At 33.9% G+C, this 15,517-nt stretch overlaps 1 protein-coding gene across 3 annotated transcripts in view; it reads left to right on the top strand.

Moving 5' to 3' along the window:
- The window catches only part of LOC149781503 (lisH domain-containing protein ARMC9-like), a 109,496-nt gene that overhangs the window by 71,976 nt on the left and 22,003 nt on the right, over window positions 1-15,517 (top strand). For all 3 annotated transcript variants that reach the window (XM_089935585.1, XM_089935587.1, XM_089935586.1), the window contains exons 21-24: window positions 3,043-3,134; window positions 4,174-4,274; window positions 8,420-8,492; window positions 9,546-9,709. In XM_089935585.1, coding sequence (XP_089791711.1) covers window positions 3,043-3,134; window positions 4,174-4,274; window positions 8,420-8,492; window positions 9,546-9,709 — 430 coding nt within the window. The remainder of the gene's footprint in view (window positions 1-3,042; window positions 3,135-4,173; window positions 4,275-8,419; window positions 8,493-9,545; window positions 9,710-15,517) is intronic.

Raw genomic sequence — 15,517 nt, 5'->3', positions numbered from 1 at the left:
GGTAATATATATGCAAAGTGAGATCCTTGATTTATTTAGTCCTTCATGATTGCAAAGTAATACACTTGCAGAATGATATCCTTCATTTGTTTGGTCCTTCCTGATTGGAAAATAATATGCACACAAAGGGAGACCCTTGATTTATTTAGTCCCTCCTGCCTGATGCAACCATTAGCAACAATTTGAAAAAGGGCCAACAGTTCCCCCCAAAATTAGCATGATAATATAAACAAGTTTTTCTAAAACTGTAATTAGTTATATAGTTATGAGCATATAAGTATATACTGAATCTTGAAAGTATTTTTCTTATCATCTTGTTTGGGGGGTGGGGGTGGCATTTTCCTAGCATGTTGTATATTTGATAATGTATTAATATAAAGATATTATTTTCTGTTCCACACATTATCAGGAGAAAAGTGTTTACGGAAAGTTCAACATTAAGGTCTGTTTATTGCCGTTTTTTAGCTTTGTGAAGGAATGGTAGCACCGGGTTCATGTCACACCTAACACGGTAGAGAGAAAGCATGTGATTTCACGCTGTTCCAGCCAGTCATCAAACTGCCATGAGTTCACTTTTATACTATTTGTATTCTATGTCTTTTTGTTAAAGTCTTTTTCAGGCAGATAGAGTATGTAAATTTCCAAAATTTTTAAAGATAACTTACCAAGCTAAACAATGATTACTGACCTCAACACAATAACAATTGTTTTGGGTAGGAAAATCAATTCCAGTTTTGTTTAAAAGTTTTATTTGAAGACAATGATGCCCTGTATAAAATAGGTTCCTGTGCAAAATGCTTTTTCAGTTAGAACGTTTAATTTGAAGCACATGAAAGCCCACACATCAGAAGTTCATGTACATATTGACTCCAATTTGGGATTAGAAGTTTAATTTGAAACATGTGCCAGACAATCAAACAGTAGTTTTTCTGTATAAGTTGATACCAGCTTGGTTAGAAATTTCAGTGAAAGCAATGAGAGCCAATATAGAATAAGTTCCTGCACAAATTGGTTCCAATTTTTACTGGTCTACTGAAAATGGCTGAGCAGTATTCTGATTGAGAATCGGTATATAATGTATCGTGAGCACACCAGCATTTAGGGTTCCTTTCTCATTGAGAATAGGTATATAATTTATCGTGAGCACACCAGCATTTAGGGTTCCTTCCTTATTGAGAACTGGTATATAATTTATCGTGAGCACACTCTAGCATTTAGGGTTCCTTCCTGATTGAGAATATTAGGTATATAATTTATCGTGAGCACACTGGCATTTACGGTTTCTTCCTCATTGAGAATTGGTATATAATGTATTGTGAGCACACTAGCATTTATGGTTCCTTCCTTATTGAGAACTGGTACATAATTTATCGTGAGCACACACTCACATTTACTATTCCTTCCTCATTGAGAATTGGCATATAATTTATCGTGAGCACACTCTTGCATTTACTGTTCCTTCCTGATTGAGAACTGGCATATAATTTATCGTGAGCACACACTCGCATTTACTGTTCCTTCCTCATTGAGAATTGGTATATGATTTATCGTGAGCACACTCTAGCATTTACTGTTCCTTCCTCATTGAGAATTGGTATATGATTTGTTATGAGCACACTGGCATTCACAGTTTCTATTGATTTCAGTCACATTTATTGTGAAGTTGTATTGACATGATCTTGAATGTGTATTGATGATCAGCAAATTTTGACAACAAATTTAATGGCCCTTATCAGCTTGAAATATTTGTATGATACATGATCCTTTCACAATGTATATTATTTGTATGATATTTGTCAGATGTGCTAAGAATCTTCATCTTAGCAAGACCTTTGATGATTTTAAATGTTTTGACTGTTTTTTACAGAGTTATTGCCCTTTCTTGGCTTAGCACATTTACGTAACCCACATTGCAGTCTTTTTGGTGGAAGAACGTGTTCATGACAGCTTCTCAAAATGTTTTATCTTTTTCTGTTTCGAGCACATGGTGAAAGAATGATGAATGTTGATGTATACACACTGAGTTTTTATTAATAGAAACAGTTATTAAGTTTGCAGAACTAATGATGCTGAAGTTGATGAGCTAATAATGCTTGTATCATTATTATTATCATTATTATTATTATTTTAGTGAGCCATACTTAGCAGGTACCAGTCATAAAACATTAGTGACATTTCAAAAATGTTACATTTTCTGTAGTTAATGTATTAAATTACTTAATGAAATATCACTTATTTCTTTTGAATCCCTATCTGTTGCTGGATTATTATAATATTTTTCAGTTTTGGGGACTGTATACACTTTGCGTAAATGTTTCTCAGAGCACACACAATGTCCAGAGATTCAAAATCTTGGTGATACCTTGACATTTAAACTTACAAAACCAAGTATAATTATTAATATTTAATGTTCAATTTCAATATTTTTGTTCAGTTTCATAATAATTATATCATTAAGAGATTTCCTATAAAATGGAGTTTTATTGAAACACAGTTCTCCAGCTAGAAGTAAATATACGATTGACCCCAATGCCTTCCCTTTCCTTCTGCCTTCAGTGCCCTCTCACCTTGCTCTGTTTTTAATTTTGCACTTCTTCTAATACTTCTGCCTTTTTCTAGTTCATTAAAACACCACCTTAAAATTTTACAAATTTCTGTTAAAACCTTTTCATGTTTATTTAATGTTGGATACATATATAAAGGTGTTTTTATCTGTACTTCACTTTGAACTAAAACAATGCCCGAAACTTCATAAATAATAGTATATGTAAGTTCATAGGTTGCAAAATAATGTTTCTTTTTCTAAAAAGTACCCCTGTAATTGAAAATAAACCTTTGTCATAAAAGGGATCCTTCTTGTCCACCCAGACTTTAAAAAAGCAACCCTAGCTGGAGTACTGAAAATAGAATATCTTATTCAACTGATGTATGCAAATCCAATGTTTAAGTACAGTTGATGTCACAAAGATGCACTTATCAAACCAGCTGGACCTCTCGTCATCCTTGAACAAAAAGCTATAACAAATACATTCTTACTTTCAGGATGTTGTGTCAGCTCGTTTTGAGCCCCTGCAAAGGCCTGTAACTCCCAGTCAGAGAAAAGCAGCCGAAGCAGGGATCCCAACAATAAATGGGTAAGCAAATCCTAGAAGTCTTGTTCTCATTGTTGCAATAATATGAGAGATTAAACTAAAAGAGAATTTTTTTCCTTCAATCTTATCAGTATTTTGGCTGCACTAAGGTCACAGCAAGAGCAAAAAGTCGAAGTATCTTGGAACTGGTTCTCCATACCATAATTTGATGTGTACAGTGTGCACTGATGTGTAACATGCACCACAATTTTTGACCCAGAATGAGGTAAAATAAAACTTATTTTAGCCATAAAAAGCACATATGTTATAATACATTTTAAAATCTTGATTATTTTGCTCTGTTTCTTTTAGTGTGATAATAGGCGGCCATTTTGGATAGTGAACAGTTCATCTGTTGTTACATGACATTTTAATTGCTTACAGTAAACCAGTGTTTGCTGTGTTGGCATTTCCTGTCAGTATGTGGCACCCAGTCATGATCTATAATGTTTTTAAGTTATCATAAAGGAGAGAATAAAAAAAGTGTCAATACTGAAAGCGAATCTATCTTTTTTATGGCTGGCTATTAAAAGGGCTATAAAAGGGTTTATCTTGTTGAAGGCATTCAGTCTATTGCATCAAATCCCTTTAATCCCTATTTGTTGTTTACAGATTTCTTCCACATCCCATGTTGATACAAGTTCAGACACAAAATGCTGTATAAAAGTTTAGATCCAGTATTTATACTTTTTTTGACTATCATGACATCTCAGTGTCCATGTTAGAATTTACAAACATATTGTAAGCTTTATCCTTATATTTGAACATGTGAAAATGCAGGATTTTGCATGAAAAGATTGTATATGCCTACAGAAGTTATACAAGCAGCAAGTATAAAAAGTCATGTTGTCATGTTACAACTCTTGGTCTTAGCCTTTGTAACAGAAAGAAGTAAAACCAACAAGTTTAATAAAATGAACAAATAAATCACAGATAACAGAATTAAGTCAGCATACATTCATACCTACACTTGAGATGTTTATGACAGCCTTGATTATAAAGACCAATATATTTACACACTATTTTTAAATCTCACTGCCAGGAGTCGTCCAGAAACAGCATCTAAAGATCTTGTTCGCCCCCCAACACGGAGTGGAAGTCGGCCCAACACGCAGGAGAGTGTACGGGATCCCACAAGTTCACGTATGCACCATTTTTTTATTTTATTTATTCATTTAGCTATCATTCATTGATTTATTACATAGATTAGGTAAAACCTATAGAGTACATGTTTGCTGTGATGTGTAGCCAGACTGATACTGCATGTTATTGGAAATATGTCCTGTGGTGGCACAGGATCATTCATAGCCCACGGAAGTAAATTTTATGTACTGGATAGTGTTTGATGAAAATTGAAAGCAAAAATCGTCTGAGTATTGATTGATTTTATTTTTAAACTTGCATTTGCTGCTGAGGTACTTCTAGAGCTATATTTACTGTAAAGATTTTACCATAGTTTCTATAGAATATATTGCAAAAATTCATTCTGTTATTCAAAGTATTATATTTAAGGCAAAATCATTTTCTGCAAGATGTAAATGAAATGTCTTGAGTGCTGGTTAGATTCTTCGGCATTGTCATTGAATCACCACAGAATACAATGCTTTTCTCAGTTCAAGGATCTGTACAATTACAAGTGAGACTGTTTCATCTCAATCCCACAATTTTGATATTGTGATAAATTATTGATAAATAAAATAATGCTGTATGGATTTATTTTCTTTGACAGTAAGAAATTAAAAGAGATGAAGGTATTCCTAAAGAAATTGTGGTCTCATTTCTGTCATTTCATACCAGCTACAGAGTCAGAGAATTAAAGAATCATTGGCACTGTATTATGATGAAGATGAGCTAATAGAAGAGACCTAATTCCAGTTTGGAAAAACGTATACAAACCTTAAATATGGGTATTTTCCAATATAACAACCACTATGAGAGATCATATCAATAGTTCAAACAAGTCAAGACTGTGATTGAAGTCTGGCATTAAACTTGAGAGAGTTGTCAGGGTTTTCCCAAGACCAAGAACATATCATAGCATTTATGTTGAAAACTGGAGCATCCTTTGCAGTCCAGCATAAATGAGATGTCAGGATTATTTTTGTCATAGACCACAGAAATAATATTGTTCTACCTTACCTAGCTTTTCCAAGTCATTACTTTGCAAATAGACAGAATAAATAATGTTATTCAGGTAAGTCATGTTTAAAAATTGGAAAGAATGCCTCATTTGCATATTTTCATAGAAAGAAACCAGTATTAGAAAATTTATAAACATCTATGGTCTTTGGGAAGCTCTTGAAGGTATTTGTTAAGGTTAACAGCTCCATTTTCCACAGCAATTCATGAAAAATGAAAATGAAAAATGCTAATATAGTCAGTCAGCTGTTTTTGCATTATATTGTAGCCACCACGAAAAACATGAATGTTTTTTCACTGACTTTTCTTGGTGAATAACATTTCTTGTATGAAATGTAAGCAGCATAAAATATTTATTGAGTTCAGCATCTGTATAGGAGACCAATCCTGGAAAGGTCATTTGCACTAAACATCTAAGTCATATTATTTAGATGCAACTATTTCCATGCATTGCAACATAACCTATGTTGATATATGGATGTGTTGAAGTTAGTGCCTAACATGACCTATGTTGATGCATAGATGTGTTGAAGTTAGAGCCTAACATGACCTATGTTGATGTATGGATGTGTTGAAGTTAGTGCCTAACATGACCTATGTTGATGCATAGATGTGTTGAAGTTAGAGCCTAACATGACCTATGTTGATGTATGGATGTGTTGAAGTTAGAGCCTAACATAACCTATGTTGATATATGGATGTGTTGAAGTTAGAGCCTAACATGACCTATGTTGATGCATAGATGTGTTGAAGTTAGAGCCTAACATGACCTATGTTGATGTATGGATGTGTTGAAGTTAGTGCCTAACATGACCTATGTTGATGTATGGATGTGTTGAAGTTAGTGCCCAACATGACCTATGTTAATGAATGGATGTGTTGAAGTTAGTGCTGAACATGACCTATGTTGATGTATGGATGTGTTGAAGTTAGTGCCTAACATGACCTATGTTGATGTATGGATGTGTTGAAGTTAGTGCCTAACATGACCTATGTGGATGTTTGGATGTGTTGAAGTTAGTGCCTAACATGACCTATGTTGATGTATGGATGTGTTGAAGTTAGTGCCTAACAAGACTTATGTTGATGTATGGATGTGTTGAAGTTAGCGCCTAACATGACCTATGTTGATGTATGGATGTGTTGAAGTTAGTGCCTAACATGACCTATGTTGATGTATGGATGTGTTGAAGTTAGTGCCCAACATGACCTATGTGGATGTATGGATGTGTTGAAATTAGTGCCCAACATGACCTATGTTGATGTATGGATGTGTTGAAGTTAGAGCCTAACATGACTTACGTTGATGTATGGATGTGTTAAAGTTAGTGCCTAACATGACATATGTTGATCTGTGGATGTGTTGAAGTTAGTACCTGACATAACCTATGTTGATGTATCGATGTGTTGAAGTTAGTGCCTAACATGACCTATGTGGATGTTTGGATGTGTTGAAGCTAGTGCCTGACATAACCTATGTGGATGTATGGATGTGTTGAAGTTAGAACCTTACATAAGCTATGTGGATGTTTGGATAGTATGTATTGATGTTACTATTGAACATAACCTATATGGATGTTTGGATGTGTTGATGTTACTACCTAACATAACCTATTAGGATGTTTGGATAGGATGTGTTGAAGTTAGTGCCTTGCACAACTTATGTGCATGTTTAGATCAGATGCATTGAAGTTAATGTCCTACATAAATAAAATAGTCTTGGAAGTTATAACTATTGCAGTGGATTGCATCAAAATGCATAAAAATGAAGGATGTATGCAAGGAATTTAAATAATAAACCATTGCCTAAGTAAGGCTTCTTCACCTTGTTTGCTATAGAGATGTAACATCTTGCCATCAGAGATTGCTTCACTGCAAATAGTAGAGCATCAGCTTTGGATGCAGGATGTTGCAGGATCAAACCCCAGCCAAGTTATACTAAAGACTTGTAAAAATGGTACTAGCAGCTGCCATGCTTGGTGATCAGCATTAAGAAGTTGGTGCTAAGACGGGATGGCCTGGTGAAAGGATAATGTGACTGAGTGAGACATAATGCTACATGTTTTTGGCATGATGCCGCAGTGCTAGAAATCACTCTAAACTGCCATACTGCAGATATCATGGTGATAACTGAAAAATTGTTAGAGCTAAATTAAAAGTCCAAATCACTCACACACTTCCAAAACCAGCACTTGCTATTGTGTTGTACAGTAAAACCCTGTCAGTATTGATGATTCTTCTTCCACCTCCCTGTCTCCTTCATGGGACTAAGAAGGAATCCAAACAAAGGAATCAGGTTGGATAAGTCATGGAAGCCAAGGAAAATAACATGTTGACAATAAGTGTCATTCAGGCTCCAATATATAAGGTACAAAGAATTCAGACTAAAATTTTACATCCACTGGTGACAGTTGTAGTACTGCTATCATTGATATTATGATTTTGTGTGAATATTTTATATTAAAAATGTTACAATCACCTCCATATCTTAGAGTCTGTTGAATATATACTCAGTCTACTTCAGAGACTTTGTTCACCAAGATCCATAGATTTCTCCTCATTTCAAGGTCAAAGGCCAAATTCTGTAATTACCCACAAATAAGTATGACTTCATATAATGTAAATTGAGTTTTATTGAAAATTCCTTCATAAAATTTTATGGGTATTTTGCCCTTGAAAATACAAAAATCCAAAGGATTTTGAGGTCTTCTGGTTGAAGGTAAAGGTCACCAAAAACCAATGAAGGGAAAACAGTTTCCTATACATCTTTAACCATCTCTCACTGGCTTAGTAGAGCATTTGACTCATAATACAAGGGTTGTGAGTTCTATACCTGCCCAGGCCAGCCTGGATTAGCTGCTGTGTGTGTCCTTAAAATCCAATTGAGCCCATAATGTGCTAAAAGTGGATTATGCACCACCACCACCACTCCATCATAGCTGAGCTGCCATTGATGGTTAGAAAAATGATGTTAATGATCTGGGTTACTATGCTTGAAATAAGATAAGTGTCTTCTTTATAATAGACTTTAAACCCCAATTCAGAATCTACAAAGTGATATAATGGTAGCTTTTGTTAATACACATGCATAATTACTTGCACATGCTTTGGAAAAAATACTGCTAATTTAATTTCTTTACGTACTGCAGGACCTGAATCTAGTCAGAGTGCAAAAGGGAAGACAGCATCCAAGACTGCAGAGACAAACCTGTCCACACCAGTGTAAGCTGAAGAGCAAACAAAATTGGTTTTCTTGCTATAATATTTCTGCTTTTCATTATGTTTTCATTGTCTTACTCATATGACACAGAGACTCCTTATTTTAGTGGTCATGACAGCACCAATGTCAACATAAATATATTTTTTAAAGTTTTATTTAATCCTTTTTTTGTCACCTTTTATAATACATGGCTGTTGTGTAAAAGAAACAGCTGTGAAATTCATTTCAGAATCTGCATAGTGAATATGAATTTTTTCTAGAAGTGTAGTCAAGAACTTGTTTGAACATTTGCAAGCACATGCTCTTTTGTGATATTAGACATGTATGATATACAGGAATCCATTGTGATATTAGACATGTATGATATACAGGAATCCGTTGTGATATTAGACATGTATGATATACAGGAATCGGTTGTGATATTAGACATGTATGATATACAGGAATCCATTGTGATATTAGACATGTATGATATACAGGAATCCATTGTGATATTAGACATGTATGATATACAGGAATCAGTTGTGATATCAGACATGTATGATATACAGGAATCCATTGTGATATTAGACATGTATGATATAAAGGAATCCGTTGTGATATGCTATTATTATTATTTTAAAAAACGAGAACTTTACAATGAACATATTTATTCATAGTTTCGTATTAAGGCATATATGCATAGTGTTAAACTTTTAAATTATGGTATTTATATATTTTATTTAAATAATTAGAAACTTGCATTAAACTACTCAAATTTCTATTATTGGTAAATAAAAAATTCTTGTGGATGGCAAAGAAGTAAAAATAACTTCATTAACAGTTTACTTCTCTGTGTTTTTGTGAAAAACTCTTCACAAATGCCCTAAAAAATGACTAAAGGGAAATAACTTCTTTGAACAAACAGTTGCTGTAACTAATATGATTATTTAAAGACACAAAATAAATTTAAGAGCCATAGAAATAGAAAGTTTGTGTTGAATTATTTCCATTTATTTAATTTTGAGTGAAGTATATATTGATGTTTTGTATGTTTTGTTTATTTTTTTATTCAGGGCAGTCGAGTATAGCAAGGCCTTTGGATCACGACCTAAGATTCCACGCACACCTGACCCAAAGTCCCAGAAACGACCAACTAGCCGTGGCTCCATCAGTTCAATGCCTCCCCAGCCACAGTTCTCAGAGTCAGGACCTCGACCAAGTTCTGCTGGAAAATCAGGTTTGTTCTCAGCATATATGCATGAAAATTTTGACTCAATAGCAGAAATCCACTTTCAAGTTTTCACATGACCTACTAGATGCATACATTAGTCTCCACTGAAAATACCATGCAAAGAGAACATGGTACAAAATCAGTACATAAGGTGTCTAAGTGTTTACATGAGATATTGTATCAAATGAAATTTATGAAATGAGTAGAATGATTCTGTCTTTTGTGAGCTTTAGTGAGCAAAAGATGAAATTAATGTGTAAGTTTTACTGTATTTCATGTTATTGTTCATACCATTTAATTTATCATACACCATCAAGCTATAAAAATAATAATTAATTGAATGTATCATATTTTTTGTACTCAAAACTTCATATTGTTTTGTCAAATCCTTTTATTTTTTTTACATAAATAGTTCTACTGTGAAGATTTACGTTTGCCAATGTGATAGAAAAATATTGCCCTTTTAGTTTTACAACAAAGAATACGAGATTAAAATATTTGTTTTTGTTGCATTTTTATTTATCTATTTTTATCTATTTTTTATTATTTATTTTCTTTTTAATGTTAAAATTGAAGACAAGTTCCCTTTTCAAATGGCTTCAAAAATATATGAAAGTATGATTTAGGTACATCCAATGACCAGGGTATTGTTTTGCTATGCAAGTTATGAATAGTGATTAAATTTGAGTAGGTTTTTAACTGAGGCATTGAATAGTGAAACAGGAGATTAACAAAATATAATAATCATCATTTATAATCATGAATAAAGGTCATTGATCCTTTCTTTCTTTTATTATTGTTGTATTTCACCACACTTTTATGTTGTTTATTTGCATCAAGAAGTTTATGTTTCAAGCAGCTTTGAAAAAATACTGATGTATGATTCAGATAAGCAAAATGACCATATATATATATATATATATATATATATATATATATATATATATATATATATATACATATACATTGATATTGTTCTTGAGCTAATGGGCTTGTCTGACACATTTTTAATACCCCATGGATAGCTTCCTCACTAATTTGTTCAGTCAAGGTGAAACTGGTCTTCAGTCTAGTATATATTGGAAAAGATCAAGATAAAGGTCAAAGTGTATTTAATTAGCATGTATATAATATGTCTGCATTGCAATGTAGCCCAGTGACAATGGATCTTGTAATTGCAAGTAGAACGATTCATTTATTCAGGTTTTAATTCCCAATTGAATATAATAGTGCCCTTGTAGTGTTTACGTAAGGAATAACATAATCATCAGGTAGCTGAACAATAAAAGTAACAATCACCGTGTAACCCTTTTTTCCCTCTCTCTATCTCTCTCTCTCTCTTGTACATAGACAGATTCATTAAGACAAATATTTAAAATTGCAAGTTACATTATGAGCTGATTTGACCTTTATCATCTACATAAATTTTCCCACCATAACAAATATTTTCAACAAAAAGATACACCAGGCATAGAAATAATTGTACACATTGACATATTATTGCCCCCCTCTCTCTCTCACACACACACACACACATGCACACATTAATTTATAACGTATTAGAGTACTTAAGAAAACAAACTGTAATTTGGTTGAAAGCAACATACCAAGCAATGTTATGTTTATTTGTTTTTTACATCGGTGCTGTTAGATTGCCAAGCATAATGTCACATGACCTTGTTTAGTTCCAAACCCAAATCGGTGTTGTTAGATTGCCAAGCATCATGTGTCACATGACCTTGTTTAGGTCCAAACCCTTTATTTTTCAACATGGTCAGTACTCTAAAATAATAATATTTTTTGCATAAATTTGTTCATACTCTGAAAAGAATAATTATTTTGTCATATACAAATAAATACTTGAAATATAGTATTTGAAATTAGTACAAATTATTAATTATGTTTATCACTTAAAAACTCCAATTTAGACAATAAAAATCAAAGATAGAATAATTCAATTGCACTGAAGTACATTTGGAGTTATTAACCATAAAAACATAAGTAACATTTTAAACTCTTCTTGAACTACCATATTGGCTTGCATTTAAAAGTCACATTTTAAACTCTTCCTTGAACTACCATATTGGCTTGCATTTAAAAGAAGACAACTTAAGACAATCTTACTGCATGGCAGCCATCTTGAAAATTTTGTTATCACTACTCTTTCTTAATGGAAAATCATATCAGCATAGGTTTTTTACCGAATGACTTCTTATAATATTTTGATGGTCATAAATTACAATGGTTCTGCATTAATATCCAGTATGGCCACCACAGTGGTTATCTTGAAAATCTTACTATTGGCACCCTACCTGAATGGATGGTTGTATCAGGATAATATTGTCAATAAATGACTTCTTAATATGTCTAGTTGATCTTAAAATGGTGTAAATCTGACATCCTATTTGGTCACCCAATCAGCCATCATGAAAATATTGTTATTGCTGCTTCTCCTGGATGGAAAGTCATATCAGGATCTGATTTTCACTGGGAGACTTCTTATGTGGTCTGGATGGTCTTTAATAAACATTGTTGTTGTTGTTGTTGTATGGTTTAACGCCATTTTTTAGCACAAGATAGGTTACACATGGTGGCAGTATTAATGGTGGAGGAAGAACCCGGTTAAACTCCGGAAAGAACCACCGACCCACGAGAAACTACTGGCAAGCTTTCTCACATACCTACATTGGCCGAATCCGAGACTCAAACCCATGCAGACAGAGGTGAGATGGCAGTGATCCATAATGGAGAGCGCCTTAGACCACTGGGCCACTTGGGGCCCCTTAATAAACATTGTGCTGACCTGATAACTAATGTGGCCAGTCAGGGGCCATCTTGAAATGAGATTGCTTTTCCTATTGGATGGAAAGTGCTTTTGACTTTGGGTTTTCACCAGAATCCTTGTGATGTCTTGTTAGTTCTAGATGAAAATTGTGCTGATCTGACATTTTGTATGGCAGCAATCTTGAAAAATTGGGTTATTGTAAAAGGGATGTCATTCTTGGCTTCATACTACTGGAGTACCTGGGATGTAGTCAAAGATTTGAAAATTGCAATTACATGATATTTTCAAATATTTTGTATCTAAACTTTGTATTTATAATAGCTGTAAAGCATATCATATGTAATAGATTGTCATGGGGTAGGTATAGTTCAGGGGAATGCATGGAGTAGGTACAGTACATGGGAATCCATGGGGCAGGTACAGTACAAGGGAATGGGGTATGGTCATTCAGATTATTAAATGGTAACCATTACATGTATTTGCAATGGCAAGCCATCACAGTTGATTTGGGGGAAGGGGAATATTTTAATGATGTACTGAGACTCATTTTCATAATCGCACACATACACACACACACACACACACACACAAAATATTTCCAATAAAAAGTGGTCATTATAATGGTATAATGTGTTTAATTATGTATAAAAAATGATGTGTTCTAAAACTGTTTCATTAGTCTTTCATGACATGTTTTACTGTACTTAAAACGTTATATATGAATATACATGTTGATTTAATTAGAAGTCTGTGTTTATAAAATACACATGGCCCCAAGTGGCTGAGTGGCTTAAAGTGCTTGCCTTTACCAATCACTGCTATCTCACCTTTGTCTGCATGGGTTCAAGTCTCAGGCTTGGCCAATATGGGTATGTGAGAAAGCTTGCCAGTAGCTTCCTGTCAGTTGGTGGTTTTCCCAGGTTTTTCCTCCACCATTTGTACTGGCTGCCATGACGTTAAACCTACAACAACAACTTATTTAATTTATCCTCTTGGTTAACTGCCTTTCAACTGGCTATGCACATTAACCTTGCACTACCTAACTATTGATACTGCTACTTTTCCTTTCCAATTTCTTCACGACTAGGTAATTAAAATATTGTGATACAGTTCATCTGACCATCCATATGAATATACATTTAAAACAGGGATGTACAACTTAAACATTTATATGGACCAGAATTGACTTTAGTTGGAACTGAGCGGGCAGCACTGCAAAAGTTTGGTGTGTATAGTAAATGCATAAGTACACAATATAAAGTAAGGATATGAGCAGTGGGTTGCATATAATGTGTTACTGTGTTATTGCAGGCAGCCCATGAGCCACATGTTGTGCATGCCTGATGCATAATGTTCTTGAACTCCTATATCAAAGAAGTTAAACACTTGAAACTTCAGTAAATGATAGACCATCGTACCTTCAAGGGACTAATCCATAGGTCATATCTTAGAAACTTATCAGATCCCTATTTTGTAGTCATATGGACACACGTTAGGTATGGAAAACAAATTTACAACATGTAATTGATATTAGCCTCAGGGATCCATCCCTTCCCCAAGGGATTCAGTAATTGGTCATAACTGAAAACTGTCAAATCCCTGTCAGATTGCTATAAACATTCACACCATCTTAAATCCATGTACATGGATCATGGCTTGGAAACCATTGAGGTTCTCATCTTATAACTATGTACATGGATCAATGCTTGGAAACTGTTGAGGTTCCCATCATATAAACATGTACATGGACCACAGCTTGGAAACTGTTGAGGTTCCCATCTTATAACTATGTACGTGGATCATAGCTTGGAAACTACTGAGGTTCCCATCTTATAACTATGTACATGGATCATAGCTTGGAAACTACTGAGGTTCCCATCGTATAACCATGTACATGGATCACAGCTTGGAAACTATTAAGGTTCCCATCTTATAACCATGTATATGGATCACAGTTTGGAAACTGTTGAGGTTCCCATCTTATAACCATGTACATGTATGTGGATCATAGCTGGGAAACTATTGAGGTTCCCATCTTATAACCATGTACATGGATCACAGCTTGGAAACTATTGAGGTTCCCATGTTATAAACATATGTATGTATCATAACTTGGAAACCCTTGAGGTTCCCGTCTTATAACCATGTACATGCATAATGGTAAAAAATACACCAAATACACATAACAAATCAATATTTACCCATGGGATACTCCTTACACTCAAGGACATCCCCAAGAGGCTCCAACTACTTTAGGGTGTAGGTCAAAGCAGGGAGTTGCTGGGGGTATATTTTACAAAGACTTCTTGTTTCAGGTTCTTTTATATTTATGAATATGATGTTTTTATTTTTATTTTTTTCTTCACAAGGATGCTCATGTTTACCCTAGTTAGTTTTTGTAGGTAATATTTGAAGGTTGTTTACACATTTGAGTTGGTATTATTATTATCATTAATATTGTTATTGTTGTTGTTGTTGTTACTATTATTATTATCATTATTATTATTATTATTATTTACTCTGTTTTGGGAAGGAGGATGTATAGCAATTTTTACAGTTATACATTCATTCATGTTTCCTACAGTATTTCATTTGATGATTCATTTGGTCTCATATCCATCTTTATATTTTTACTCCATCATGACAGTGGAATGGGCATATTGTTGGTATCCTTGTCCAACCATCCATTCATCCATCTGTATCACCTTGGTTACATTATATGCTTGTGTCAGGTTCAGGTACTGTGGTATGGCATCCATGTTCTTTGAACATATATTTAGACTGTAATATAGGTTACTGCATTTGTATGGGAAAATATGAACAAGTTTTTTGGATAGAATAGTATATCCATCCGACAAAATGAGTTTATATTTTCTCATACAAATGCAGTATCCTTTTTTATTATATGCTCATTTTCTTATTCTACCTGAGACTTAATTATATAAACAAAAATACACTACAAGAAACAAAGTAACCAAATTTATGCTGTATTCCAAACTAAATACACAAGTGCAGATTCATTAGTACCA

The sequence above is a fragment of the Sinohyriopsis cumingii genome, chromosome 15 (assembly GCF_028554795.1).
Source record: "Sinohyriopsis cumingii isolate HCF-2022 chromosome 15, ASM2855479v2, whole genome shotgun sequence".
NCBI classification, from domain to species: Eukaryota; Metazoa; Mollusca; class Bivalvia; order Unionida; family Unionidae; genus Sinohyriopsis; species Sinohyriopsis cumingii.
This window is presented reverse-complemented; position numbering and strand designations above follow the sequence as displayed.